Here is a 24,683-nt window from a genome sequence, read left to right on the forward strand (position 1 = left end):
GCAGTCTCCATTACTGTCATAAATCGAGGACTCCATAAGGCAGGGGTAGACAACCTTGGCTCTTTTATGCAGTGCTTTTTTTGTAAAAGAAAAAGGTGCCAGAACTTACACATGTTATACAACCCGCCTTGCCTACCCTACAAGGTTCCATCCAAAAAAGGTGCCGGAACTCCGTTCTGAGCATTCTATGACAAAAAAAGCCCTGCTTTTATGACTCGTGGACTTCAACTCCCAGAATTCCTGAGCCAGCATGGCTCAGCATGGAAACCTCTCCCTTTCTCCTCAGCATGGCTGGCTCAGGAATTCTGGGAGTTGAAGTCCACGAGCCATAAAACAGCCAAGGTTGCCTACCCCTGGTATAAGGAAACAGGTCCATTGTAGCAAATGTATCGCAACCACTAGGAGAAAGAACTCTGCATCTTTTTGCGGTGTGTTCTGGTTTGAATTACAAGTAGTGGGGATTAGTACTAATAAAGGAGAATTGGTGGTGATTAGTAATCTTGACACCACCTTCAACTGCACACAGACAGTCCCCTGAACAGTTCTGCGACTGTTTATAAAGTTGGCGGGAAGAGTATAATAATATCTGCTATTTTATGTAAAATAGGCAGCATAGGATAAAAATCGGATAAAATTTAGCAGCCGAAGGTGTAACTTTGCCACAACTGCACTAAAAATGAACTTCCCCTCTAATAGGTCATCAAGAAAGCAAACGACATCCTGAACGGAATCAGCAGTTCTTCTGTGTGTACTGAAGTCATCCAGTCTGTGCAAGGCATGGAATATTTATTAGGTATAATTTTATTTGATTTCATATCTCAGTAACACAATTGCAGGTAGTCCTTGACTTATGACCAGTTGCTTAAGAACCGTTTGGAATTGCAACAGCCAAACACACATTTACCACACGCATGGTTCGGATTTGGGGCACTTGGCCCCTGGCTCATGTTGATGGCCATTTGCAGCACCCCCACGGTTAGGTGACCTCAATCTGTGACACTTTTTTTCTGGTTTCTGGCATTTACTTTCAGTTTCGGATTTAAAAAAACACCGTTGGGAAAATGGATTCTCTTTAACTACCATGGTGTTTGCTTAACTGCCATAATAGTAAAGAGTCAAAGCTTCAAATCTGGTCACAAGATGCCTCAATTTCTGATGGCTGCAACTGTAATTCCAAGCTCAATTATGGTCGTAAGTCGAGGACAACCTGTAATATGAATTAAGTGTCCAGGTACTTGTGGGGATGGGTGGCAGGGAAGAAGGGAGATACCTTTATAGGTAGGGGTCTCCCACCTTGACAACTTTACGATTTGTGGGCTTCAACTCCAGAATTCATCAGCCAGCAGGAGCATTCTGGGAGTTGAAGCCCACAAGTCATAAGGTTGCCAAGGTTGGAGACTCCTACTTATAGGCATACATTTCTAGAACAGTGACTAGAGAGGCAATTTTTTTCCCCTAGAATTTTAAATCTCACCCATCTCTAAGTTGTACACAAATTCTTGGTTGTTGTTTTTTTTTGCCTACTTTCCTTTGAAACATTGCTGTTTCAAGCAAAATTCCTTTTGTAAATCATGACATTTTTTTAAAAAAATTGTGTTGCTTTGGTCAGTGACCTAGCTCAGGGGTCCGCAACCTTGGCTGAGGAATTCTGGGAGTTGAAGTCCACAAGTCTTAAAGTTGTCAAGGTTGAGGACCCCTGACCTAGCTCATCCAGGGATGGATACCCAAGTGGGAATCAAAAGTCCTGAAAATCAAGATGGTGGCAAAGACCTTCCTCTCTCTAAGACTCCAGAAAACTATCTCTGTCCAGGCAAACAGTAATGCTCTATTTATATGATATGTTTAACTGAGACATTGAGGTGGGGAGTAGATATCCTATATGAACCATCTGCCCCTTCCAACTCTTCCATGGAAATCAAAGAGACTCCCGGATGAGCAGTTAACCAATGAGTTGATTGGCTTCTTTCTCTTCCATATGATAGAGAGGAAGTCCTAGAGGAATCCTCCTTGCAAAGATAGTGCTCCTCTTGGCTATTCATCTCCGTGGCTCTTTTCCACCACCCTCACTTTGGCCACCTAAGTTCTAAAGGAGACTGGAAGGGTGAGGAGGGACATCTTCCTAACTCTCTTGGTTTAGAAGCAATGTGAGAAATGTGCAAAAATGGTGAACATATTGCACAAGTGCAGCTAGTCCTCAACATACGACCACAATTAAGTTATTTTTTTTGTTTCTAGGCAAGACTTACAACCACAATTGACCCCAAAATTTATGATGCTAACCAAGACAGTTAAGTGATTTTTGCCCCATTTTACAACCTTTCTTGCCACAATTGTTAAGTGAATCACTGCAGTCGTTAAGTTAGTAAACACGATTGTGAAGCGAATCTGGCTTCCCCCTTGATTTTGCTTGTTAGGTGGTTGCAAACTGTGATTATGTGACCCTAGGACACTGCAACCGTCGTAAATACGAGTCAGTTGGCAAGCGTCTGAACTTTGATCATGTGACCATCGGGATACTGCCACGGTACGTTAAACGGTCAGAAGTCACTTTTTTCAGTGCTATTGTAACTTCAAATAGTCACTAAATGCATGGTCGTAATTCAAGGACTATCTGTATACACACAAATCAGTGAGGAATCCAGACAGTAAGAAATTTGCAGTGTGCAAATTTAGTTTTTGTAAGAACAAGTTAAATTCAGCTCAGTTCCGCTTCAGTCGCAGTGCGCTCTGAGCCAAGACCGCAAACACCATCTGCATTTCATATATGATACAGGTAAATCGATCCTCCTTTGCCCGTATGACCTCTTGGTGTATCTCTGCTCTTTTTTCCAAATTCTTCATAGGGGTTGTTGAAGTTTATCGAGTCACAAAGCGAGTGGAGCTGGGCATCAAAGCCACCGCCGTCTGCAGTGAGAAACTCCAATTGCTCCTGAAGGATATCGATAAAGTGTGGAATAACCTGATTGGATTTATGTCCCTTGCAGCCTTAACGGTAAAGTGCGTTGGAACAGTTGCCCGTTTGGCTAGACCAGGGGTAGGCAACCTTGGCTCTTTTATGACTCGTGGACTTCAACTCCCAGAATTCCTGATCCGGCCTGGCTCAGCATGGAAACCTCTCCCTTTCTCCTCAGCACGGCTGGCTCAGGAATTCTGGGAGTTGAAGTCCACGAGTCATCAAAGAGCCAAGGTTGCCTGGCTACCCCTGGGCTAGAGGAAATAGGTAGGGCCAGAAGAACGGTTGAATTGCATTTCATCTGCATATCATTTCCTTAAACTATTATGATTACTGTCTGCGTGTAGGTGGCAGCATCTCTGTCTCTCAGGCTAATTCCAGACAGCAAAGTAGGGTAGGTCTTGGATAATGTTTGGAGGGGACATTTCTTCTCATTATCAAGGCCAGTCTTTCTCAACCTTAGCCACTTTAAGAGGTGTGGACTTCAACCCCCAGAATTTCCCAGCCAGTCATACTGGCTGGGAAATTCTGGGAACTGACGTCCACACCTCTTAAAGTGACCGAATCTAAGAAACACCGGGCCGTAGCGTTAGAATTCTGGTTTGGGACATCTATTCCTCTCAATCTTTCCATTTTGATGTTCCCTAGTGGGAAAATTGACTTTTTCAAGTCAAAATCGCATATGTCCTTTTTTTTTTTTAACACAACGAAACCTTATTTTAATCGAAAGATTTGGGAAGAGAGGGTGCTTGTTATTCATTAATGTTAAATAGGAAAGGACATCACTGATGTTGTGTCACTGACAAAATTCCATAGAGCAGTGATGGCGAACCTTTTAGAGACCAAGTGCCCAAACCGCAACCCCAAACCCACTTATTTATCACAAAGTGCCAGGGCCGCATGAGCATTGTGGTGCCCTCGGGGGGGGGGCAGGGAGGCACCTCTGAGTGCCACCTCTGGCACACAAAATCCAGGGGTGCAAAATGCCACCGTGCTGCAAGGCGCGAATACAGCTGCCACCGCAGCGCGGGGTGCAGATACAAGGCGCTGCACCACACAAGAATGGGGCAGGGCTAGTATCACGCAGGCACTGGCCCCGCCCCATTTGCAGCACGCATGCACGCATGTAAAATGCTTCCCCCTCCCTTTTCTTCCAGTCCACCAATCGACAATGGTTGGTGACCTCTGCTCTACCACCTCTACTTGAGCTTGTTAGTCGGCCGTTTCGCCTCCTTTGTGCTGGACGGGGCTCCTGCTCTGGGCGGCGGTGGCCATCTGGTGGACCTGCTGCTGGCTGTGGTGGCGGGTGTGCCAACAGAGAGGGCTCTGAGTGCCGCCTCTGGCACACGTGCCATAGGTTCGCCACCAGTGCCATAGAGCATTGGGTAAAGTGGACCTGCTGTGTGCAGTGTCTGGTGTATTCTCCAGTAAATTGCAATTTTTACCATCCTAGTCCAAGCAGCCCCTGAATTATACAAGGCACTCATTCCAAGAATTCCTGGCCTAAAACTAATTTTCATGCTGGTCAGGTGGCATGTTGTGCACCTACAGAAACCCAAAATGGACATTTTTGCAACCCTGTGGAATTACAGATAGTCCTCAATTTATAACACTTAACCTTAACCACTACACCAAACTGGCTCTCACAGCCCCTGCACAGATGCTTCCAAGACCTCGAAGAGGCTGTACTAGATTAAAAGTTTGATTGGCTTGTTTCGTTGCTCCCCTGAGAAACGTTAAGATTTTCCTCTTTCCTTCCTACAGCCTGATGAAAACTCACTGGATTTCTCCTCCTGTATGCTTCGCCCAGGAATTAAAAATGCTCAGGAACTGGCTTGTGGGGTGTGCCTCTTAAATGTAAACTCAAGGAGCAAGGCAAGTTGAGCGGCCATTTTTGTCTCTTCTCCCCACTCTGCAATCTCTCTTTACATTTTGCTGTTTGTGGTCTTCGTTTACTATACTCATTTTATATAGGTAAAGGTAAAGGTTCCCCCGCACATGCGTGCTAGTCGTTTCCGACTCTAGGGGCCGGTGCTCATCTCCGTTTCAAAGCCGAAGAGCCAGCGCTTGTCCGAGGACGTCTCCGTGGTCATGTGGCTGGCATGACGAGACGCCAAAGGCGCACGGAACGCTGTTACCTTCCCACCGTAGTGGTCTCTATTTTTCTACTTGCATTTTTACGTGCTTTCAAACTGCTAGGTTGGCAGAAGCTGGGATGAGTAACAGGCGCTCACTCTGCTATGCGGCACTCGGGATTCGACCCGCCAAACTGCCGACCTTCTGATCGACAAGCTCAGCGTCCTAACCCACTGAGCCACTACTCATTTTATACAGGATTCCAAACTTGGCAACTTGAAGACTTTGGACTACAGCTCCTAAGATTGAAGGCTGGCTGGGGAATTCTGGGAGTTGAAGTCCATAAGTCTTAAAGTTGCCAAGTTTGGAGAGCCCTGTCGTAAGAGATTGAACAGTACGGTCATGGATGGCATTTATACTACTAGCTTATAAATTTAAATATATTAAAATAAATTACACTGTTTCTAGAATTAACCGGTTTTGAAGGTTTGCACAATACCACAAACTAAATGAATGAATTGGCCAGCCTAAGCCACCCAAAATATAACCAAGTATTCCGCTAACCCAGAGGAGCAGCTTGTGTGAATTTTGTGGCCACTAGATTTAGAACTGGCCAGTTGTATAAAATCAGCCAGAGAATCGTAGCGTTGGAAGAGATCCTTGAAGTCATCAAGCCTAATAAGAATAATATGACCCTATCAAACCTTTCTTATTCTTAGCAAAATTTTCCTGACATTCAACCAGGATTTGCCTGTCTGCAACTTAAATCCATTATTCCTTGTCGTTTACTCTGTTACAACAGATTGCTAGCTCTTTCTGAATGATCCCTTTGCAAGTCCACTACCTCGGCCGTCATTACTCCAAACCAATCTATTTCTAGGGATTTAGAAAGCTTTCTGTGCCCAAACAAGCAATCTGAGAAGATCTGTGTACAAACCAAAATACGCATGTTTTGGATGTTTGGTTTTGGTTACAGGCCAAAATGTGAATTTGGAGCCAAAGTGATTTGTAGGGAGGCAGAAGAGTGAGGGGTGGAAAAGGGAAGGCAGTAGAAAGATTGTTGTTTTTACTCAATGTTATTTATTTATTTTAATTGATTCTTACATTCAGTTTTAATCATTGCTGTTATTGTACCTTGTCCAAAATCACCTTGCATGCGATAAGTGGTCCTATCAAATTGATAAATGAAAATCTTTTTCTTTCTTTCTTTCTTTCTTTCTTTCTTTCTTTCTTTCTTTCTTCCTTCCTTCCTTCCTTCCTTCCTTCCTTCCTTCCTTCCTTCCTTCCTTCCTTTCTTTCTTTCTTTCTTTCTTTCTTTCTTTCTTTCTTTCTTTCTTTCTTTCTTTCTTCCTTCCTTCCTTCCTTCCTTCCTTCCTTTCCTTTCTTCCTTTCTTCTCTTTCCTTTCTTTTCTTCTTTCTGTCTCTCTCTCTTTCTGTATTTATATTAATGAAATGAAATGAAATGAATGAATGAATATAGAAGAAGAAGACAGGCCAGTGGGAAATACCGCTCTGGAAGATTGTTTAGCGATCCCTGATGACCAGTAATGGAGAATATTTGTAGTTCAGGGTAGAAATGAGGATCCTTGGTGCTCTCTGAGCTTGGTGCTCAACCAAGCTCAGGTAGCACCAAGGACTCCTCAATTGCCGATGAGACCATCAAAGTGAGGAGGAAATAGACCAGGATGGTGGCTAGATCAAGGCAGTGGACAGGCTGATGAGAACTGCTGCAGTGACATATCAGCAGTGGCAAAGAAAGAAGGTAAAGCAAAGCAAAGGCAGAACAAGGAGCAATGGATGCAAACTAATCAAGGAAAGGACCAACCTAGAACTAAGGAGAAACTTCCTAACAGAACAATTAACCAGTGGAACGACTTGCCTCTAGAAGTTGTGGGTGCTCCATCACTGGAGGTTTTTAAGAAAAGACTGGACAGCCACGTTCTGGAATGGTAGGCTTTCCTGTTTGAGCAGGAGTCCTAGAAAAGCTCCAAGGTCCCTTCCAATTCTGATATTCTGCCTGAAGAATGTCCATGATGGGCAGTCTGGTGCCCAGGCTCTGCCATGGAGCGGGGGGGGGGGGCCTGCGTATCAGATTTGACTTAGCATGCCTGCTTAGCATGGCGAGATGAAAGAAGGCATAGATTGGCAGTCTCCAGACCTTGACCATCAGTGGGATGAAGGATCACGGCATGGAGCAGAGAACTCGGCTCCTGTGTTCTGGCGATGGTGTTGCTGACATTTCTTTTGGTTTTCGACATTGTTTTCAGAAAGAAGAAATGCCTCTGGAAGAACATCCTAGAGAAGTACGAATTCATAAACCTTGTCTGGTTTTCCCTCCCACCCACCCCCTGACTCTTTTTTTGTTGTTGTTTTTAACTGTGTGTCCCAAACAAGATGCTGGCATAGCTTTGGGCCATTGTTCTCCAACCACGATCTCTGCGACCCCCCTTTTGTCTAACCTTTCGATTTTAATTGACTAACACAGCACCACCCAAGTCAAAGTCCCTTCCTCCTCTTGCTCTTGTTAGCATGCTGGTTACATTGTGAGTCGCTTGCTTTGTGCTGGTGTCCCTCGTGTGGTGACTGTGGAGTTGTCAGTTCTGTAGTCTGTATTATTGGTACTTGTCTGTCCGTTAAGGAATTTGAGCTTCTGGTGGCTCCTTAGAACCCAAAGAAGGATGGATAAAACTTTCTATTCTTTGCTTCTTCTTTAAGAATCTAAATTCTCAGTGTTCTTGCACTGTTTCTATGGACCTTTATAGGTAGTCCTCGACTTATGACTGCCTACTTAGCAACTGTTTGAAGTTACGGCAGATTTACCTTTGATCTACAGGAAGTCCTTGACTTACAACCATTCATGTAGTGACCGTTTGAAGTTGCTGTGGCCCTGAAAAAAAGTGACTTATGGCCATTTTTCACACTAAACCATTGCTGCATCCCCATTGTCACGTGATCAAAATCTGGACGCTTGGCAACTGGTTCATATTTATGAGGGTCGCAGTGTCCTGGGGTCACGTGACCACCTTTTGCAACGTTCTCACAAGCAGAGTCAATGAGGAAGCCAGATTCACATAACAACTAGAATCTAGAATTAGAATAGAGCTGGAAGGGACCTTGGAGGTCATCTAGTCCAGTCCCCTGCTCAAGCAGGAGAACCTATACCGTCTCAGACAGGTGTCCCTAACTGTGTTACTAACTTAACAACTGCAGTGATTCATTGAACAACTCTGGCAAGAAAGGTCATAAAAAAGGCGCAAACCCACTTAACAACTGCTTCCATTGCTTAGCGGTGAAAATTCTGATCATAAGTCGAGGTGTAGAAGCCAGATGCAAAGTTCCAGTGCATGAACATGCATTTATTCACCCCACCCTGGTCTTGTTTTTCTGGTCTTGTTCCGTTTTGGCAGATGATAGATAACTGGGCAATCAATAATAGTAACCTCCATTTGTCAGGATTATAAAAGTAGGCCTTGCACGGTGGACTACTAAGCAAAACTAAAATTGGTTGTGTAGAAAATTCAAGAAAAGGAGAGAACTTTGCCTGACATCAGGAAACCAAAAAGATTGCAGGGCAGTGATTAGATCTTACTAGGGAGAATCACCAGGATCTGGCAAGATAGATCTTCAGATCTGCGCAACACCTCTTTGTCTTCCCAGTTTTACAAATAGTCCTTGACTTTACTACCACAATTAGGACCAACGTGTCCGTTGCTAAGTAGGGCAATAGTGAAGTGAGTTTTGCCCGATTTTACGACCTTTTGGCCATGTTTGTGAAGTGAATCACAGCAGTTGTTAAGCGAATCAGGCAGTTGTTAAGCGAATCCATCTTTCCCCATTGACTCGGCTTGTTGAAAGCTAGCTCGGAAGGCCACAAATGGCGATCGCCAGTCTCTGGGATGCTGCAACCACTGTAAGTGTATGCTGGTTGCCAAACACCCAGATTTTTTATCATATGACCGTGGAGATGGTGCAGCGGTCATAAGTGTGAGGATTGGCTGTAAGTCACCTTTTTCAGTACCGTTGTAACTTTAAACAGTTGATAAATGAATGGCTGTAAATCAGGGACAACCTGTATTTAATAGAGCATTTCTGGATTCAACTTGGATTACACACCACTGCAGTTTGAAAGCATACCTGCTGCACTTCATCCCTGAGTTTGAGTTAGGTTTATTTAGGTTAGACCAGCATTTCCCAAAACCACGATGTAAAAAAGATGTTGAGCCTCTAGAAAGAGTGCAGAGAAGAGCAGCAAAGATGATCATGGGACTGGAGGCTAAAATATACGAAGAATGATTGCAGGAATTAGGTATGCCTAGTCTAGAAGGACGAGGAGGGAACATGATAGCAGTCTTCCAATATCTCAGGGGCTGCCCCAAAGAAGAGGGAGTCAAGCTATTCTCCAAAGCGCCTGAAGGCAGGACAAGAAGCAATGGATGGAAACTAACCAAGGAGAGAAACAACCTAGAACTAAGGAGAAATTTCCTGACAGTTAGAATAATTAATCAGTGGAACAACTTGCCTTCAGAAGTGGTGAATGCTCCAACAGTGGAGGGGTTTTTTTTGTTTTTGTTTTAAAAAAAAAGACTGGACAACCATTTGTCTGAAATGGTATAAGGTTTCCTGCCTGAGCAGGGGGTTGGACTAGAAGACCTTCAAGATCCCTTCCAACTCTGTTATTCTAGTCCAGGGGTAGGCAACCTGGGCTCTTTTATGACTCATGGACTTCAACTCCCAGAATTCCTGAGTCGGCATAGCTGACGCAGGTATTCTGGGAGTTGAAGTCCATGAGTCATAAAAGAGCCGAGGTTGCCTGCCCCTGTTGTATTCTATTCAAAGCCCTGGCCACTTCAAGACGTGTGTCCTTCAACTCCCATAATTCTCATCAATGGATACCCCAGCTGTGGAATTCTGGGATTTGAAGTTGACACGTCTAGAAGTGACCAAGGTTAGGAAAGACTAGGTTAGATCCTTTCTCAAGAGCACTTTGATAGAAAGTTTGGAAAGCCCCAAAGCAGTCAGTCCTTCCTTCCTTCCTTCCTTCGAGGTCAATGAGCCCAAATGCACCATGCAGTGTTTCTCACGCCTTGTTCTTGCTCTTCTCTCTAGGCCTTCAACTCGGAGACGGACAGGTTCAAGCTTGCTTACGGAGGGCATCAGTACCACGCCAGCTGTGCTAACTTCTGGATCAATTGCGTAGAGCCCAAACCTCCAGGCCTTCTGTTGCCCGACCTCCTTTAAGCAGACGGCTCTCGGCCAATCTTTGTTCTTCCCAAGGGAGCAATTCCCGGAAAGAGGGGGGAACTGGGCCCATGAGAAGCCCATGTGAAACGGTGCTTTAGGGTGCTTCGAAAACATTCATCCTAGACTAGCTGTTCTGACGTGAAGGGTAAATGCCACTGGTTGTTTTTTTTTCATCTGCAAGAGCCTCGCGAAGACCTTGGCAAGGATTTGAAGATACACCCCTTGTGGACTTCAACTCCCAGAATTCCTCAGCCAGCTTTGTTGGCTGAGGCGTTCTGGGAGTTGAAGTCCACAAGTCTTAAAGCTGCCAAGGTTGAGGACCCCTGCACTAAGGCACAAATGCCTTCTTGAGCAGAATCGGACTCGACCTGCCTTTCAGATGTGGCAAAGTGCCGAAGCACTCTTTTTGCCGAAGCTCGTGATAGTTTCCTCAAGAGGAGTAACTTGGGTTTCAAACTTTTGCAAGGCCCGAAAGACTGAGGCTTCATTTGCGTTTTTTAAATGTGCGTGCCCTTTTAAAACCCCAATAACCCCTGTGGCTTTTCCCTCGTTTTCTCCCGAAAAGGAACTCTCCACTCTGTAGGTTTCCTAAAAGTTTTATCATCGCTCGACCCAAATGATCCCTTTCAAAGAAATCCTCCGTAATGGCCATACATACCTGTGCTGACATATACACGTATCCTTTCATCCCCCTCCGTACCTGTCTCTCCCCACCCAATCCTGCCTCGTAACGAGACCCCACGTTAGGTGAAGAGATCCAGTTAGACCTGACTGAAGGCAAATGGGCCTTCCATCTTTAAACCCTCCTTCAGAACTATTGTTTCCAGTTTACATTTAGTTTACATGCAGTCTCTCGTGTTGGCCTGCTGTCCCTCATGGTTTTACAGTAGAAAAAGTACAGATGGGAAAGGGACCCTGGAAGCAGAGAATCTTCTATTTCGTGAGTGTTGGACCTTGTCAACTTGCTGGCTGGGGAATTCTGGGAGTTGACGTTCAGAAGCCTTCAAGTTGACAAGCACCCCCTGTCCCAGTTATACGTTTTCTGGCTAATGGCATTAACACTGCACAGGTTTCTTAGTGGCCAAACAGGAGTAGCAGACAGCACTCATCCTGCAAGCCTATTGTGATGCGTCATCAGATCATGGAGGCCAAGGGAATCCTCTAAGCAGAAGCTGATCTTTTGATTGCCACCCAGGCAGGACTGCGATCAAAGCCACCAGGGCTGTTGCAAAGCTAAACACTCAGCCTCTTTTTCCCCTTCCCTGAGCCACCGTGCTCAGTTTGAACAGAGCTTCTTTTTTAAAACATCAGGTTTAATGAAGCAAGAGTGGTAATTATATGCTCCCCGGTTAGAAATGAGCTTACGGGTTGAAAATGCTTTGATCCGAGGCGTTGGCCAGAGATAAACTTTGCATTTTTCTTCTCCACTGCTTAGCATATCAAAGTCATAGCTGGCAACTAGACGGTGTTCTCTTTTGAACCCAAAACACGCAACGGCCAAGCTCAACGAGTTAATCTTGCTGCCATGCTTTGCTGCTAGGATGATTTTCCTATTCTCTGCTTAGTGGGAGTTTTCTCTGCAGGCGGCTTCGAAAAAGCCCTCTTGCAAGGTCCCAGGACTGCCTTTTCCCCCAGCTTGAGAATAGGAGTTGCAGAAACAGCCTCTGTGTTGGTGCGTGGCGGACAGACCTCTCAGGGTGCAGAGGTCCTTTAGGACAGGGGTCGTCAACCTTGGCAACTTTTAAGACTTGGGGACTTCAACTCCCAGAATTCCTCAGCCAGCAAAGCTTGATGACCCCTGCTTTAGGAGACCCCTGGAACGGTTGACCAGGTGCAAATCTAGGTGTTCCCAGGGCACCTAGAGCAGAGGAGAAAAGCCTGGGAATCAGATACACACACACACACAAACACACACACACACACACACACGTTATAAAAACAGGAAAAGCCAAAGGAGCAAATAAGCCAGGAAGAGATTGCAGCATATGATTGCATTTACCCCTGCATTGCATTCCTTCCTTCCTTCCTTCCTTCCTTCCTTCCTTCCTTCCTTCCTTCCTTCCTTCCTTCCTTCCTTCCTTCCTATACTCACCATAAACCAATCAAGAATCTCTTTTTCCAGTTCACTTCCACATGTCTGGATATTTAGCAGGCTTGTTTGGAGATAGGTTCTCTAGGCCCCTTGGGGGTTGCGTTCAGACGGCAGACTTCTCATCTGGCACGGGGTCCTCCTCCTGTGGTGGCCCTAGCCACATTTCCCAGAGCAAAAGGAGACCATCAACGTAATAAAACCCTAATTCTCCTAAGGTCACACAGTAGTTGAGCTTTGCTTCACTTTGATAAATCTCTGCAGAGTATAATCAATTTCCCTGTATGTAGATCAGAGTTTTTCAACCTTGGCAGCTTGAAGATGGGTGGACTTCAAGCAAGGCTGGCTGGAGAATTCTGGGAGTTGAAGTCCATCCATCTTTAAGCCGCCAAGCTGGATGTAGACCAGGGGTCTTCAAACTTGGCCCTTTTATGACTTGTGGACTTCAGCTCCCAGAATTCCTCAGGCAGTGCACCTTGGCGGAGGAATTCTGGGAGTTGAAGTCCACAAGTCATAAAAGGGCCAAGTTTGAAGACCCCTGATGTAGACACAAAACACAAGCTTCTGCAAAATCTCAAAACAAGTCTCTCCGCCACCCATGTCCCAAAATTTCAACCCTAAGCCCCCTCCCCTCAGTGATGGTACTACATCACCGCCACACCCCTAGCAACCCTTGGGAGACTGAAAATAATAAAGCACCACCCTAGCTGGAATTGATCGTCCATCTTTCTAATCAAATTTGGTGACTCAGATTCTTCCTTGGCGCTGTAGGACAAACAGTCCTCAGAAATGTCTCACAGCTGAGCCAACATCCACCCCACCCCTTAAAGGCATTCATTACATCCTGACAGGTTCATTCAGTAATAAACGTAGGTCTTCAGCGCTGAGGGAAATGGTGAAATCCCTTGAGTTCAGATGCTAATAGATCTTACCAGCCTATATTCCAACTAAGGGGGAAAAATAGCTCCAGGTTTGCTGAAATGTACCAATTTGCAGCTAATGGGCAAAGGAAGGCTTGCAGTAATGAGCATTTCTCTGTAACTGAGAACAGCTGAAGCGGGTTTAAGTCGTAGCTGCAATGATCAAGAAGCTTGTTCCAAGTTGGTCTTTGATTTCTAGCAAGGCCCTTTCCTCTAGGCCAGTGGGGTTTTTCCCCCAAACTTGGGCACTTTTAAGATAGGTGGACTTCAAATTCCAGAATTCTTCAGCCAACCGTGCTGGCTGGAGAATTCTGGGAGTTGAAGTCCACCCATCTTTAAAATGCCCAGGTTTGAAAAAACCCTAATCCATTTTATGGCCTGCATGAATAGCAGAGAGGGTAACAAAATTTGGGATATTCCAATTGAATTAACAGACACATTTATTAAAACTGATGGGGTGAAGGTCCCAGACAGGTAACAAGCAATAAAACCTGTCAACTTGCTTCCATGATTCATAGCAAAAATCTCCCCCCCCCCCAAAAAAAAAACACAAAAATGTAAAAAAAAAGTCATGAATGTAATAGAACAAAACACCTTTTTTCCTTTGGGGAGATTGCAAACCCCTGAAGCTGTTGCACTGGACGTGGCCTCTTCTATTAATACAGCCACCCTCATTCACTAGCTTTGTTAGCCAAGTCGTCGTCCCCCCCCCCCAAAAAAAAAACCCTTTCCATCCTGTGTCCTTGGAAACTGTATCCAAGGTTACGGTTGTGGTTTTTTTTGTTTTTTTGCAGACTTCATTAGGTTCTTTTTTTTCCTTGCTTCAAATCCAGGTTTGCAGCTGGGAGAAGAGTGGCGTGGTTTGTTGGTTTGGTTTCTTAAACCCAGTGTCTGTTTTTGTACTTTTACAAAATTGTTTTGCTTAAACACACGCACCCCTTTTGGGAGTGAAGAAAGCAAACGCCCCACCACCCCCCTTGATCCACGGTGGATGCTTGCTTTTTTTTTTTTTTCTGGTTATGTATTTCCTGCCCTGTCTATAGCCGGCTTACAATCCAAGTTTAAACTGCATTTATCCTTCACACCCGTTCTCTTTGGGCACCACTGTTCCCCTGTTTCCTTGACTCGATCCGAACCCCAGCCTCATTTCTTAAGGAAACACAGGAGTCAAATTTATTTATTTATTTATTTATTTGATTTGTATACCGCCCTTCTCCCTAAGGACTCAGGGCGGTGAACAGTGACATAAATGTCAAAATGCACAAATACAGAAAATTGAAAATAAATTAAGCCCTACTGCCCAAATGTAGAAGATAAATTAAAACCACAATTAAAATTAAACCCCTCAGACCAGACCGGATTGCTTAAATAGATATGTTTTTAGATCGCGTTGGAAGGAGCGAAGGTCGGGAGCCATCCGGAGCTCAAATGTGTTCGTTGTATCCTAATTTTGGGATGGCAGGGGAAATCAAGCCAGTTTTAAGCCTCAGATGCATTCCTGCGTTAAAGGACAAGCGTCATATCGGGTCATTAGGCTTCCCTGGTCCAAACCTGGAAGGATAGAAAAGGGGTACCGAACCCCAACAGCCTGCAGCCCACACAGGAAGGCCAACTGTTTGGAAAATAGCACACTTCCCATGCACTGTGAACATTGGAGCACATTGTGTACCTTTTTTTTGCTGATGCTGATGCCTTGCAGGCCTTCCAGGTGGACCCTGGCCTTTTCTCTAGTACAGGGGTAGGCAACTTTGGCTCTTTTAGGACTCGTGGACTTCAACTCCCAGAATTCCTGAGCTAGCATGGCTCAGCATAGAAACCCTTTCCCCTCAGCATGGCTGGCTCAGGAATTCTGGGAGTTGACGTCCACGAGTCATAAAGCGGCCTAGGCCAGGGGTAGGCAACCTTGGCTCTTTTATGACTCGTGGACTTCAACTCCCAGAATTCCTGAGCCAGCATGGCTCAGCATGGAAACCCTTCCCTTTCTCCTCAGCATGGCTGGCTCAGGAATTCTGGGAGTTGAAGACCATGAGTCATAGAAGAGCCGAGGTTGCCTACCCCTGCCCTAGTAGATTTCCTTCCATTTCTGCCGTAGGTGTGAGAGAAGGCGGCCAAACTGGAATGACGCCCGACTCTACTGGAAAAACAACTGCATTTTTTCCCCCTGCATTTTTTCCCCCTCCGTGCCATTCAGAACAATGCAAGAAGCTGTATCCATGGAATCCCTGTTCATCTTAAAATTTGGCTTTACCTTGGGTTGATTCCCCTATTTTCTCGTGTGTTTCAGCATTTCCAACACACCGGGTATCATTTAGTCAGAAGGGAGAAATTAATGCTTCCTTAGCCAGCCTGGTAGCAAATGACAAAATGGCAAAAGAGACGAGAAACTTCAAACTCCCTGTATATTCAATTTCTATTCACTACGTGCAAATAGCATCACTGCAGAATTCAGTCTCGAATGGATGTCTCTTCCGTAAAGCAAATTGAAATAAAGCTGCTATTTGTCTTCGACCAGTAGAGATCATAGGTTCCCTGCTCTATTTAATTTTCTTTCTGGAGACTTCTTTTTTTAAAACTTGCTTGAAAAGAACGGCTGCAATCCATCGCGAGAGAACTCTTTTAACAAGTTTGTTCCTTTGGTAACCATCTTGGATGCCCCCACCCACCCAAATGGTGTTTGTGCTTGGCATGGTCGTGATGTGTTGTCTCGTTTGAACTTTGCTATGCGGTGGTGGTGATACTTTTAAAAACCGGGAATGATTGTTTTTAATTTATTAACTATTTATATCTACATGCACAGACACGTAGAAATAAAATAAGACACACGCGGAGGGAAATACACTCTCCTTCGTGATCTATTACGCTGTATTTGATTCCTGTTAATTTTTTCCTGACCCTTAATAAAACGCCGTTTCCTCTCTGTGTCTCCTCTGTCGTCTCCTTCACGGTGGGTGATCTGCTGGAAGAGAAGAGACGAGGGTGGCGCTCAGCCAAACATCACCACCTCGGATGGGGACAATCTGCATCTTGAATACCAGGTGTTGGAATCAAAAGAACCAAGCTCGTTCTTTTTAACGCTCTGAAAAGCTGAGGTCTCTTCACTGGGTCTCCAGTTTGGTTTTTGCGGCCCACAACAAAGTCAGTTGATGTAGTGGTTCAGGTCTGGGTTGGAATCCAGGAGAAGACGAGTTCTAGTCTCACCTTATGCGAAAAAACATATAGGGAACGGTTGCTGGAATTGGGTATGTGTAGTTTAACGAAGAGAAGGGTGACATGATAGCAGTGTTCCAGTATCTCGGGGGCTGCCCCAAAGAAGAGGGAGTCAAGCTATTCTCCAAAGCACCTGAAAGCAGGACAAGAAGCAACGGATGGAAACTAATCAAGGAGAGAAGCAACCTTGAACTAAGGAGAAAATTCCTGACAGAACAATAAACCAGTGGAACAACCTGCCTCCAGAAGCTGTGAATGCTCCAACACTGGAAGTCTTTAAGAAGAGACTGGACAGCCATTTGTCTGAAATGGTATAGGGTTTCTTGCCTGAGCAGGAGGTTGGACTAGATGACCTCCAAGGTCCCTTCCAACTTTATTATTATTATTATGCATGAAGCCAGCTGAGTAACCTTGGACCAGGCAAGTTTGATTAGTGGGTAGGCATCGACACAAACCTACATGCAGAGGGGTTGATGGGTAAACTCAGGCTTCCTCCTCCTGTTATATATTCAGGATGGGACAGTATTTAATATTTTATTGTTATGTATATGTAGAGCTGTGGGTCTTATACATACATTGTTTATAGTATGTTTTAGGTGCGTGTCATGTATGTGTTTCACTTTGAGAGTGGGCAACTCAATTTCATTTTTGATGTGTGCCATTGTGCCCACAGTAAAAAAATGACAATAAAGATTATCTCATCTTAAGCGTAGATCAAGGGTCTCCAAGCTTGGCAAATTTTAAAACTTGTGGACATCAACCCCCAGATTTCCTCAGCCAGCCATGCTGGGAGCTGAAGGCCACCAGTCTTCAAAGCTGTGTTGCCAGCCACCCAAAGTGTGGTCACATAACCGCAATAGGGAGGGGCGACCATTAGAACTTTGGATGCAGAGCATAAATCCCCTTTTTTAGGTAGATCTTAAATTCGAATGGTCGCTAAGTGACCGGTCATAAATCAAGAACCACCTGTGCTTTCCCTTTTTTTCTCTCTCTCCCTTCTGGAGCTGGATTACCTGCAGCCATGCTGTATGGAATCTGTTTCTCCCAAGCCCCAGCCCATGGTGATCAACAATGGCTTAGCACTTGTGCATAGAGCATAAAAATGCATGCATAACTCAATTGGACTGAACATCTCTGCTCATGTTCCATTTTCCTGCAGTGCAACATTTTTGCCCCTCTTCCCTACAACTCTGTAACTCGTGCTAGAGACCGTTGGAAATGATTAGTTTCATTGCTGGATCAGTACAGCAATGTGCCTCAACCATGAAAGAGCTGTGGGCTTCAATTTAAGAGCTGTGGACTTCATTTCCCAGAATTCCCCAGCCAGCATAACTGTCTGGGGGATTCTGGGAGTTGAAGTCCAGATACCTTAAATTGGCTGACATTGAGAAACACTGTTATACAATATCAGCATATTCAGGTTTCTTAGTTGGGATCTGCAAAGAACTATGGCTAAATGCTCAAATTTGCAGAAAGCTGCTTGATTCCATTCTGAACCAGCTTTTGTTCACTGAAGAAGCTGTCGAAGCACACTATTATTCTAGGGGTATCAAAACTTTTGCAGGCAGCTGGAAAGGTTGAGTTCCTAATGGTGGCTCTCCCTGCCCCATAAAAGCCCTTGAAACTTGCTGTTCAAAAATTGAATTACAAGAATCTATTGCGAATCTAGTATGGAAGTGCAAAAAAAACCCCCAACCCATGCCAAATATCTGTAGTTGCTTGCTGGCTGAGGAATTCTGGGAATTGAAGTCTGCACATCTTCAAGCTGCGAAGGCTGAGAAACATTGCTCTAAGCAAAATACAGTAAATGCTGTTTTGGACCTTTCATCAAATCTCGCTCAGTTCAGTCTGCAAGCTTTGATACGCAATATTAAGAAGAAAAAAACAGGTTGGCAAACTCTCAACACAGACTCTGAAGAGCTTTGCAGCTTCACAGCTGGCACTGCCCAAGTGTTGACAGCAGCAGGCCGGAATAGAGAGGAACAAGAGTCTGTAAAGGCAACACAAACATTTGGGCTTACAATGCTTCCTTAGTAGGTGGCTTTCCTCAACTAGAATTACCAAGAGTATTGCAAATCTAGCAGCTGCATTCACTCAACAAGCACAACTGGGTTAGCGTTCATCTTGGGTAGCTGTTTTATCGCTTAGTTGTGTGGATACAGCTTGTTTGGTCTGTTTATTGTTCGATCTCTTGCACAAACTCAGAAATACAAGCTCACTTAGTTCTCAGTTTTAGGTGTTTTGGAAGAACCTGGCCAATCCCTGCTCTTATGGTGCACAACGTAAGTAATGTTAATCCTCTCCAAGTGTATAAAAGTGATTCTTTCTAATTGAGCAAGGATGCATAGGTTTTATGTGCATACAAATATCTTGGCATACACAAACACACAGATGGGCATCCTGTTCCATCTGACTTCATTTTTTAAAATTTGGGTTTTTTTAACTACATACAAATTAGAACATAGAACATAAAATCATAGGGCTGGAAGAGACCTTAGAGGTCTTCTAATCCACCCCCACCCCCCACTTAAGGCAGAAGACCTTATAACATCTCAGTCAAATGGTTGTCCAGTCTATTTTTTGAAACCCTCCAGTGATGGAGCACCCACAACTCCATTGATTAATTGTTCTCACTGTCAGGAATTTTTTCCTTCTAGATTGGATCTGTCTTAATGAGCTTCCACCCTTTACTTCTTTCCTACCCTCAGGTGCTGTGGCGAATAAGTTGACCCTCTCTTCTCTATAAGGTAAAGGTTCCCCCGCACATGCGTGCTAGTCATTTCCAACTCTAGGGGCCAGTGCTCATCTCCGTTTCAAAGCCGAAGAGCCAGCGCTTGTCCGAGGACGTCTCCGTGGTCATGTGGCCGGCATGACTAGACGCCAAAGGCGCACGGAACGCTGTTACCTTCCCACCGTGGTGGTCCCTATTTTTCTACTTGCATTTTTACGTGCTTTCGAACTGCTAGGTGGACAGAAGCTGGGACGAGTAACAGGCGCTCACTCTGCTACGCGGCACTCGGGATTCGACCCGCCAAACTGCCGACCATCTGATCGACAAGCTCAGCGTCCTAACCCACTGAGCCATCGCGTCCCTCTTCTCTATAACAACCCCTTAAACACTGAAAGACAGGTATCTTGTCCCCTCCCCAATCTTCCTCTTCAATTGGCTAGCCATACTGAGTTCCCTCAACTGTTCAGTTAAGCCAAGTTCAAATTAAGCCAAGTTCTACTCCCTGATCAGCCACAGATGTTCCCTGGGGATTTCTGAGCCAGTCCCTCATTTCAGCTCTAGAGCCAGTCTGGTGTAGTGGTGAAGGCATTGGACTAGAAGGAAGAAGACCCAGCTTCTAGTATCTCTCAGCCTGGACTTTCCCTCTCTCTCAACCAACTTCCCCAAGGTTGGGAGCACTATCTATATTTCCTTGAGTTCCTGGATAAAAGATGGGATATAAATCAAATCAAGTTGGAAATCAAACTCTTCCCTTGCTAGTGTGACAAGGACCTTCTTGATAAATAAGACTGCTGGACACTTTCCTACCAGTCCAGAAGGAACGGTGAAGGCAAACCTGCTTAACTTCTGCAAGCATCACATCAAACTTCTTTGTTTCTTCTTTATTGGAACAAATTGATAGAACTTCAGAGTTTCTCCTTGGTTAGCCAATAACTACTGCAGAGTGGTAATCAGATTAATAGGTGAGGCATAAATCCGACTAATGGTGACATGATAGCAGTCCTCCAATATCTAAGGAGCTGCCCGAAAGAATCCAAAGCACCTGAAGGCAGACTAAGAAGCAATGGATGGAAACTAATCAAGGAACGACCCGACTTAGAATTAAGGAGAAATTTCCTGACAGAACAATTAATCAGTGGAACTACTTGCCTTCAGAAGATGTGGATGCTCCATCCCTGGAGGTTTTTAAGAAGAAGAGATTGGACAGCCATTTGTCCAGGATGGGTGTAGGACAGGGGTAGGCAACCTTGGCTCTTTTATGACTCGTGGACTTCAACTCCCAGAATTCCTGAGCCAGCTTGGCTGGCTCAGGAATTCTGGGAGTTGAAGTCCACGAGTCATAAAAGAGCCAAGGTTGCCTACCCCTGGTGTAGGATCATCTCCTTGAGCAGAGAGCCGAACTACAAGACCTCCAAGGTTCCTTCCAACTCTGTTACTCTGTTAATTAATTATAATACATTCGAAATGGTGGTAATGATGACAACGGGAATGATAGTGATGAGTCCTACCATACCAAAAATAGAAAGTGCCACCACCCTGGGTCAAAACTGGTCTATTTTTACCTGTAACGTACCTTAGATCAGGATTCCAAGCTGTCACCCAGCCGTTTCCCATGACTGTCCCGTGCTATGTTCCATTCCCTTTTACCCGCATCCCAATTTTGTCCTTTTTTGCTCAATATGGCCAAACATCCCAGTGACATGGAAAAGCTCACCTGCGACCTGCTCTATTCTATTTTGGGCACCAGGAAATGGGCTTGTTCTAATTAAAAAAATAATTGGCCAGGCCTTTCTGGATATTGAAAAGATCATTTTAATTATTCTCCCCTTTCTACTGAATGAACGCCCTCATTTCCTTCTCTCAGATTTTACTGGGGTGTTTGGTTGAATTACTTTTGTTTCATTAACTACAGGTAGTCCTCGACTTACAAGACTTTGTTTAGTGACTGTCCGAAATTGCAACAGCACTGAAAAAAGCAGCTTATGATTGTTTTTCACTCTTATGACTATTGCAGCGTCCCTGGTCACGTGATCAAAATTCAGATGTTTGAAAACTGATTCATATTTATGACAACTGATCACCTTTTGCGACCTTCTGACAAAGAAAATCCATGGGGAAGCCAGATTCACTTAACAACTATGTTACTAACTTAACAACTGTAGTGATTCACTTAACAACTGTATCAAAAAGGTCATAAAATGGGGTAAAACTCACTTAACAACTGTCATGCTTAGCAACAGAAATGTTGGGCTCAACTATGGTCATAAGTTGAAGACTTTCTGTATATCCTGGGAGTTAGTACCTGAGCAGTTCACAAATGTTTTACATGAAATAGGTCAATAGATTAAAAAAACAAAAAAAAACCTCTAATGTAAATGCAAATGCAGAAATGGCTAAGAAAGAAAAAAAATACGATGCAATCTTTGAATTGTCTAAATTATTTTATTTGTGGCAGATTGTCCAGCTGACAGTTTTTCCCTCACCCTGATTTTGCCCCCAAACTGAAATTCAAAAGCTGAGCTATACACTAACAGAAAGGAATGGAAGACCTTTCCGACTAAATACTTACAGTATATTTAATTTCCTCTCCATTTGGAGATGGACCATTATTATGGTTTTTTTTAATCACACATGGTACAGAGTTATGGTCCCTCCTTCTGAGATGGTTTGCCAAGAAAGCATTTATTACAAGTGAGAAAACTAATCATCATCATCCTTAATAATCCCAAACAGCTATCAAGTGGATTCTTCCTTCCCCGTTTTAAGTGATTTGACACCGTGTGAATTCTACTCCTTGAAATGAACTTGCAGAGTCCACTTTACAGATGCGAAAGGCAATTTTCCTTACAAAAGTGATTCTGCAGGATGTAGGATTAAGGCCCCCTTGATTAAGAGGTTGCTGGTTTAGTGCTTTGAAGATGCTTCTGAGGTTCAGCTGACCCAAAAGAAGTTGGAGCCATGAGGTGGGGTGCTCTCCAAACAGGGGTAGAAGGTCCCTCCAATCTGGCCAGTTTAAGGAGCCTCGCCACCATCTGCTCCAGCTTCCTCTCTTCAGATCCCCCAGTAAGGCACAAAGACCCTTCCTCCCCTTACATAAACGTCCGGCATCATCCCATAAGGAGTTTGTACCATTTTCACGCTGTTCCGCCCATACAGCTCCCACTCGTAGTCTATCAGCTGCTTCCAGAAACCCACGTTCGGCCGGATCACCGGGCGCCTGGATTTGACCCAGTTGTAGGCCTCGTACAGGGTGACGTTTTGGTACTTCATCAGGTAAGCGATGCACAGCGTGGCCGACCGGCTCACCCCGGCCGCACAGTGGACCAAAGTGACACCATTCTTCCGAGCCACGCTTTGGATCTTGTCTGCCACGCCATCAAAGTAGAGAGAAATGGGGGCGCTGGGTATGTCGGCCACGGGCACCCGGACGTACTCAAAGTCGGGGAAGTTGAGATTCGGGAGTTCGACGGTGGCGTTGATAATGCAGGTGATGCCGCGGGATAAGAGCAGCTGGCGGTTGGAGGCAACGCTGCCTTTGCTGAGGTACAGGAAGGGGGTGATTTGGGCAATGCCAGCCATCGTCCCTTCAGAATAAAAGCGAGGTGTTAAGAGAGTTCGTGGCAGAGTGTAGTGTCTTCGTGCTGTCATGGGAAAAATGCCTGGCTGCTCAGACTTTCATGCTAGATGGATTCTCCGGAACCTTCTTTTTTCGTTTTCTTGATGATGTACCACACGTTGTGTTTTCTTCCACCTGCCAAATGCAGAGAAAGACCGACTTTTAGTTTTTGTGAGAAAACAGCCATAGTCTGGTTTATCTGACAATGCTGATTAATTTTACTATTTATTTACTTCTTTATATCCCACCGGCAGGGAACATAGCCAACACATCCTATTTTCTCCACAACAACAACAATCCTGTGAGGTGGGCTGGGCTGAGAGAGAGAATGACCGGCCCAAAGTCATCTAGTCAGTTTTCATGGCTAAGGGGAGTGGGGACTAGAACTCACCACATCCCGGTAATTGGGCCAAAATCACCAAACCAACTTTCACACCTAAGGTAAGACTAGAACTCCCAGTCTTTTGGTGATTCGCCCAAAGTTACCCAGCTGGCTTTCATGCCTAAGGCAGGACTTGAACTCACAATCTCCTGCTTGCTAACATGGTGCCTTAACCACTAGACCAAACTGTCTCGCTTGCCAAATATGCAAGGCCCTGTGGCAACTGGAAACGACTGGAAAATTAGTCCTACTAGTAGCCCACACCTGACCTGGGATAGTACAGATAGTTCTCGTCTTACAACCGGACACTTAGCGGTTCTTCAAAGTTACAACCGACCCCCCAAAAGCTACTTGTGACAAACATCCCTGGTCACATGATTATATTTTGGGTGCTTGGCAACCAGCTCGCCTGCCATTTACAGTATCCCAGAGTCATGTGACCATAATTTTCAATGTTTTTCCGCCATTGACTTCTGGTTTCTGGCAACAACAAAAAAGTCCATTGAATAAAATGGATTTGTAAATGACCATGGTGTTTGCCTAACAACTGCCACAAATTGATCGTAAAATCAGGCATAGTCACATGGTGATCTGCTTAACAACCGCAGTGACTTAAGACCATAATTCCAGACTCAGTAATGGTTGTAAGACAAGGACCACATGTAAAAGCAGAAGGGAACCCATACAGACAGCAGGTAGTTCTCAACTTACGACCCCCAATTTAGTCCAAAATTTCCATTGCTAAGGAAAACAGAGACTTCCCCCCCCCCCATTTTATGACTTCTTTTTTTTGCCTCAGATATTAAGTGAATCATTGCAGTTGTTAAGTGAATCTGGCTTCCCCACTGACTCTGCTTGTCAGGAGGTCACAAAAAGGGATCACATGACCCCAGGACAATGCAACCGTCATAAATATGAGCCAATTGCCAAGCATCCGAATTTTGACCATTGTGACCACGGGAATGCTGCAACAGTCGTGTCAAAAAGTCACCAGTCATTTTTTTCACTGCTGTTGTAACTTCAAATTGTCACTCAATGAACGATTTTAAGTTGAGAACTGCCTGTTCTAGTTTCTTCACTCTTTTCCATTGATGTGACTCTGAATTATTTCCCCCAGACTCATTTAAGCCAATCCCGAACCATAAAAAACAAAAAAAGCATCCTTTAGCTCTCGCTGATTTTGGGGGGATGATCCACTATTTTCATCACTTTCGGACTTTCTGCTACCCTCAGGGTCTTCCCAAGGCTGCTGCTATCTTTTCGTTTCCCAAATATTACATTTAGAAGCCAGTTTTGTCAGCAATAAAGAGATCAAAATAAGGAAGCTTGTAAGCCGCCCTGAGTCTTCGGAGAAGGGCAGGATATAAATGGAATTAAAATAAAATAAATAAATAAATAAATATCTATTTCAAAATAAACAAAGATAGAGCAGGCTCAGATTCGGGCTAATAATTTGACGTCCTCTTCC

General features: G+C 44.6%; 2 protein-coding genes across 3 annotated transcripts; one reads left to right on the top strand and one right to left on the bottom strand.

Annotated features, from left to right (window-relative positions):
* The first annotated feature begins 700 nt into the window (after nucleotides 1–700).
* On the top strand, nucleotides 701–16,200 carry LOC308679376 (synergin gamma-like). 2 transcript variants are annotated; one of them, XR_014028762.1, is made up of 6 exons: nucleotides 701–793; nucleotides 2,844–2,992; nucleotides 4,718–4,832; nucleotides 7,301–7,332; nucleotides 10,136–14,445; nucleotides 14,703–16,200. XR_014028762.1 is itself a non-coding variant. In XM_081346985.1 (5 exons), the coding sequence occupies exons 1-5, from the start codon at nucleotides 778–780 to the stop codon at nucleotides 10,265–10,267; spliced, it is 444 nt and encodes a 147-aa protein (XP_081203111.1). In that variant the 5' UTR covers nucleotides 701–777; the 3' UTR covers nucleotides 10,268–16,200. The 2 variants fall into 2 exon arrangements, 1 of the variants encoding a protein (XP_081203111.1); XM_081346985.1 differs by having other exon boundaries at nucleotides 10,136–16,200.
* A 6,068-nt stretch (nucleotides 16,201–22,268) lies between these two features.
* LOC308679377 (dual specificity protein phosphatase 14-like) lies at nucleotides 22,269–22,865 on the bottom strand (the record flags this gene model as incomplete). Its single annotated transcript, XM_081346986.1, has 1 exon — nucleotides 22,269–22,865. The coding sequence occupies one exon, from the start codon at nucleotides 22,863–22,865 to the stop codon at nucleotides 22,269–22,271; it is 597 nt and encodes a 198-aa protein (XP_081203112.1).
* Between the last annotated feature and the right edge of the window lie 1,818 nt (nucleotides 22,866–24,683).

Source organism: Vipera berus, assembly GCF_964194415.1.
Source record: "Vipera berus genome assembly, contig: HAP1_SCAFFOLD_336, whole genome shotgun sequence".
Classification (NCBI taxonomy): domain Eukaryota; kingdom Metazoa; phylum Chordata; class Lepidosauria; order Squamata; family Viperidae; genus Vipera; species Vipera berus.

What these genes read in the sequence shown, in the direction of transcription:
- LOC308679376 (XM_081346985.1), top strand. An exon ending in AAACTCAAGGAGCAAGGCAA is followed by an intron (nt 4,833 to 7,300) that starts GTTGAGCGGCCA and finishes GTTTTCAGAAAG; the next exon opens with AAGAAATGCCTCTGGAAGAA. An exon ending in TGGAAGAACATCCTAGAGAA is followed by an intron (nt 7,333 to 10,135) that starts GTACGAATTCAT and finishes TCTTCTCTCTAG; the next exon opens with GCCTTCAACTCGGAGACGGA.